The sequence below is a fragment of the Elaeis guineensis genome, chromosome 2, assembly GCF_000442705.2.
Source record: "Elaeis guineensis isolate ETL-2024a chromosome 2, EG11, whole genome shotgun sequence".
Taxonomy (NCBI): domain Eukaryota; kingdom Viridiplantae; phylum Streptophyta; class Magnoliopsida; order Arecales; family Arecaceae; genus Elaeis; species Elaeis guineensis.
This window is the reverse complement of record NC_025994.2, coordinates 94,853,782-94,859,220: the sequence shown is the minus strand read 5'-3', so window position 1 is coordinate 94,859,220 and position 5,439 is coordinate 94,853,782. Positions and strand designations below refer to the sequence as shown.

Below are 5,439 nucleotides of genomic sequence, written 5' to 3'. Positions count from 1 at the left end.
AAATGGATTGTAGTTTCTTACAGGAGTAGGCCGAGAAGGGCCAAGATTGAGCGAGCCATCAAATTTTTGCACTTTGGACAATTGTGCATGATTTTGTGATTGTTCGTTTGGAGCATGCGTTAAAATATTGCTTCAGGACTGGACTTTCTACACTGTTAGAGATCCCTAATAATACATTACGGTTCATATAGAATTAACTATTTGTGCATTATTATAACATCATGTCTACCTGTGTATTGCATTTTAATAGGATCTTTAAATTTATTATAAGCTCTCAAACAGATCCATCAAAATTACTGGCGTCTTAGAGTGTTCAACAAAGGGCTGATGGCAAGAGCATTAGCCCACTTCTATGTGCACAGGTGACAATAGCAACAGAATATATCTCATCAATCTTGATACAGAGCAGAAATACTCATTTATTTCACCTCATAATTAAGATTATTCTCCCCTCACGTCAATTCTATGCGGTATCGGCGTAGAAGTCCTCGATCAATACACGAATAGCAATTGGAATCCTTACTGAATGAAATCCATCCCACCAAGTTACGCTCCCAAACATGTAGTCCCCTTGCACTTTGTGAATGGACTTGAAGATTACTTTAAAGGTCCGCATCTTGTTTTTGGCATTGAACTCAAGGGTCGAAGGCTCCACAATCATATGAACACCTGGTGGAGGTTGGAGAACCGCTTCATATATAGCATCAGCTTTACCCACATTGGTAACATTCCTCCAAATTGCGACAGTATCTTTCAGATTGGGAATGGCAATGGAGGGGAGGTTCAGGTAATACAGAGGTTCTATCTCTGAGCCACAAATCTCAAATGGTGCTAAAGTGCAATTGAAGAACTTGTAGTAGTCTTTTGGATTGATATCATAAATAAGGCCAGGGTCAGCAGCTTTGTTTGGATCGATGTGGCCTCCCCCATAGTCGAAAGGATCGGCAATCTTCCTTGGGAGTCCCTCTGCTTGTATTGGCATGCCATATCCATTGGTAATGGATGCTTCAACATTGGCAAGCATGGCCCAGTGAATGGTCTGAAAGCAGTAATTAGACAGTTCAAAGTAAAAACAGGTTTTAGACATGCACCAGTGGTGACAAGTGCTGATTTTATGGCAGCGTGAGACCACTCAGGATGCAGGGATTTGAGCAGAGCTGCTACTCCTGATACATGCGGGCAAGCTGCTGAGGTTCCTGAACCAAAATTATATGAGTTCCTTGTCGCTGCTAAGATGTTGACTCCAGGTGCAGCAATATCAGGCTGCAAAAATATTTAACCGTTATACTGCTTGATTGACCACGGGAAGCTCCTAAAATAAAAGCTTTTTGTTTTAGATAATAATATCTTTTAAAAAAATAAGGCCTTGCAAGGCTACAATATCTATGTTTTGCTGAAACAAGATCATTGTCTTGCAACTTACAGTGTTGCTTGAGGTGAGTGTAGTGATATGTTAAGAAATTAAATGAGTTGCGATCTGAAAAAAAGGTCATCTGGACAACAATTTATTTTCGTTTTTATACCTAACCTTGAGCAAACCGGCAAACAGTATCGCCGGACCTCTCGAAGAAAATGCTGCTACCTTTGGAGACAAGACCTCTTTCCCTATAACATTGCGCGTCAGCTCTACACTCACCATTGGATCCCTGCTCAACCCCATCAAATGTTAGAGCAGAAGACCATTCATGAATCTTAGATGATGTTCATCAAATCAAACATAAAAGCTTGCCTTTCACTGTCTATGTAATTGAAGATTTGATTTGCAGTGTCGAAGTCCACTAAAACACAAGGTATTGATTCACATGCTTCAGTCATTACGAGGAGATTGGTTGTGTATTGCGCAAAGATCAGTCCCTCACCCCCAGCTTTCAGAACATTGGAGAGTGCTGTAGAGAATAGAGATGTTGGTGAGACCAAAGCAGCCACGCACAGGACAACCGTTCCGGCTATGTTTGTACCATTCAGAGAAATCTCGGTGCAACTGCAGAAATGTTAGGCAGGGTCAGAGTGCAGGGATGTCTACGTTTAACTTCACAATCCGGTTGAGATTTATTGTACCTATCACCATACACTAGTGGTTTGAAGTTTCTTCTTGGGTCTTTGGTGGAGTTGTAGAAGATGGATTGGCCCTGTAAGCAAGGAGACATGGCTTAGCATTGACCTGCAAATTGTCCAGTAATTAAGATGGAAACAGTATAACATTTTTTTGATTGAGGAGGATCTTTTCTGGCCGGTATGTAGGGACGTGCATGCAAATGGACGCCTATAGACATGAGCGTACCGAGTGATTCGGTTAGTAAAGTAGCTAGTCCTAGTGTTGATCGCTTAGACTCTGAAGTGGTTTTGCGAATAAAATCTCATCAACTTGCATGCTGCTGTGACAAAAAGAAACGAAAGTTTAACATAAAATGTTTTTTTGATTTCTTCCTAGGATTTTACTTTCTTTCCAGGGTTTTCTTCCCGATGGGCAGGGTCGGGCATAGGTCTCAAAGTAAGCCAATGGTCAAAACCAAAGGCATGAGGCGAGATGGACATGGCCCAAGTCGGAGCCAACACAACAAATGCTTTGAGGCCTGCTGTGCTCTGGTCCGGAAATTCTCAAATCCAGGCCCAGTTCGCAGCTCATCAACTCTCAAATTATTTTTAATTTTTATCTTTAAAAAAAAATGATGAAACTATCTTTTGTAAGACATGAGATAAGGATCACTGACATACTTATCCTAATATACGCTGATGTATATAGCACATTTGATGTGCAAATCAAGGATGGTTATCTTTACTTTATTAGTTTTACCGATAATTGTTCTCGGTATAGGTATATGTGTGAGACATGAGGTGAGATCCAGCAGAACAACGGAAGTAGTTTTAGTGACACGGAGATAAAATTTTTATGATTGGATCGATCATGAAAAAAATTATGGTCGGACCGTCATCGTCTACCACGTCTCTAAAGCATGCCACGTGTAGTTATACGTGGGCACGTGAAAATACTAAGAAAATATAAATACATAAACTTTAGTTATGTGATGTTTATCAAAATTATTCAAATACCTCTAGGATTTATCTATTCTTATTTTCTTAGTATTTTAACATGCGCGGTGTGCTTTGAAGATGTGACAGGCGATGATGGTCCAGCCATAATTTTTTCGATGGTCGATCTGATTGTAGAAGTAAAACACCTGATGAGTTCTCTTATCTGTAAATTTTCCAAATGCTATGCTTAAGGTTTCTTAGACTTGGAATACTAGATGTATGTAACAACGACTAACAAGTTGTTCATGACGTGCCAAAAAAAAAACAAGAAGAAGAAGAAGAGATAAAAAGGGGTTGGTTTTCATACCACAAAACTCTGATATTGGTTTCCAAGGGTGACGACGGTAGGAAAAGACCGGTCGATCGTGCTAGCAGCCACTGTTATGACCCAAGGGGCGGTGTTTGACAAGGTCTGAGGCATGGGGCCTAGGTTGCCGGCCGAATATACCACTGTTATCCCTTTGGCCACGGCATGCAACGAACCAAATGAGTCATCGTCCACCGTAAGTGATAGGGATAGGATATCCACCCCATCATGAATAGCGTCATCTATGGCCTTGAGCACCGTCGCGCTGTTACCAGCGCCGAGGCCCCTTCCAGTCCCCCACACTGCCTTGTAGATGGCCAGCCGAGCACGGGGGGCACCGCCTCTTGCCACGCCGGCGCCGAGCCCGTGGAAGCTCACATTCTCCACGATGGAGCCGGCAGCCGTGGAGGCCGTGAAGGTGCCATGGCCGTTGGCATCCCGGGGGGACAAGAAATCGAGCTTGAGGTTCCTGTCGCTGATCCCGGCAGTGTAGTATCGAGCTCCGATGATCTTTCGGCTACAATTATTGGCATCGAACGCCTCCCCGACCTGGCATATTCCTTTCCACCGTGAGGGTATGGGGCCATATCCATCGTCATTGAAGCTCTTCGATTCAGGCCATATCCCTGAGAGAGCTTTGCGTTGTCAGATTATTTCCTTTATCAGGCCCAAATATCCAACTAGCCTTCTTAAGTTTCCATACCATCTTGATTCCTTTCGAAAGCATAAAATTAAATCAAAAATTATTTATATTTAGCATTTTAAAAATATTTTTAGCAATTTTTAGTATTTAGGGGGGAAAAGAGAGAGAGAGAGAGAGAGAGAATCATGAAGCTTGAAACCGAGCCCACCCCATGAACAGGTCTAACTCTGGATAAGGGATTGTGTCGACCAAATAATGTCCACTAAGAAGTTAAAAATCATTTGTAAAACAGGGATGGAGACATCTTTTTAATCCATAAAGAAGATAACACCTTATCAAATGATGTCAAAGCTGTGTTGCTTTGTTCGGGATTTAGAAGGATGGCAAATAACCAACCTGTATCAACCATCCCAATGATGACACCATCTCCGAAGTTGCTCTTTTTAAGAAGTTCAGTGGGATGCATATAGTCAAGTCCGAGAAAATCCCAGCTTCGAGTCGTGTGCAGCTCATAGGTCCGACTTGGCTTTACGCTGATGACTTCAGGTGAGTCTGCACAAAGTCCCATGTTATTTGCAGTCACCACAGGTTCACAAACTATATATCAATTACTTCTCGGATTATTATGCAAAATTGTTGAACCTGCTAGTAACTCTGCTTGAGATTCTGTGAGCATAGCTGCAAAGCCTGAGAAGCCATGCCTGTAACTGTATACGATCGAGGACAGAGCATTTTCCTTGCTGGAATACCAAAAGATCAGAAGCAATGACAACCGGTGTTCTGCGCTTTGTTCGCTAGCTATATGAATTAATCATTTTAATAGAAACGGATCACTAGCGAAAGTCAAATAAAATAGTACATCAGATACCTCCCAAGAATAGATGTTAGCAAGTCATGATGAGAAGCTGTGACATGATTTGGGTCTTCATGTTTCCTCTCTCCCATGTACACAATGTAAAGCTGGAGAAAAAAAAAAAAAAATTCCGATGCCAGTATATATTAACATGTGATATTTAGCATGCAGAAGGTGAATACTAACTTTGGTAGAGGCTTCAGCTACAAGCGGCAGCAGTTGAAAGCACTGTAGAGTGAGGAAAGTAAGTAGTAATAGAGAGGGGAGAGGGCGGAAACCCATCTTTGCTGTGGGAGTGCCATGTCCACAGCAAAAAAGCCCTTTATAACCCACCTTCCACATAGTTTGTCTGGGGATGCTGCTGCTCGAATGCTGGTTGGCTAAGAGAAGATCAGATCGGATGGTTGTATGGATAATACCTGCTACAAATTAATTACATTGAGCATCCATCAAGAGTTCGTAAAGTCCACGTCTTCGCTAGTTAAAAAGAAAACAATAGAATGCATTAGTCAATGAATGGAATGTGTCAAATGTATGAGGGGATTAATGTAATAACTCCCCCTCCTCCCTTCCACGTGTAGTCTAGAAACAGGCACATTAAAA

General features: G+C 41.9%; 1 protein-coding gene across 1 annotated transcript; it reads right to left on the bottom strand.

Moving 5' to 3' along the window:
- Positions 1-312: 312 nt before the first annotated feature.
- Positions 313-5,166, bottom strand: LOC105052567 (subtilisin-like protease SBT3.10). Its single transcript, XM_010933416.4, has 10 exons — positions 5,023-5,166; positions 4,852-4,943; positions 4,626-4,723; positions 4,380-4,535; positions 3,341-3,966; positions 2,059-2,129; positions 1,730-1,981; positions 1,529-1,646; positions 1,092-1,263; positions 313-1,005 (listed from the first exon to the last, which is right to left on the bottom strand). Exons 1-10 carry the CDS (start codon positions 5,116-5,118, stop codon positions 464-466), a joined length of 2,223 nt encoding a protein of 740 aa, XP_010931718.3. The 5' UTR covers positions 5,119-5,166; the 3' UTR covers positions 313-463.
- Positions 5,167-5,439: the final 273 nt, after the last annotated feature.

Coding starts and splice junctions, on each gene's coding strand:
- LOC105052567 (XM_010933416.4), bottom strand. CDS start 5,118: ATGGGTTTCCGCCCTCTCCCCTCTCTATTACTACTTACTTTCCTCACT. Junction 1,982..2,058: donor CCACTAGTGTATGGTGATAG/GTACAATAAATC, acceptor ACATTTCTGCAG/TTGCACCGAGATTTCTCTGA. Junction 1,647..1,729: donor AATTACATAGACAGTGAAAG/GCAAGCTTTTAT, acceptor GGGGTTGAGCAG/GGATCCAATGGTGAGTGTAG.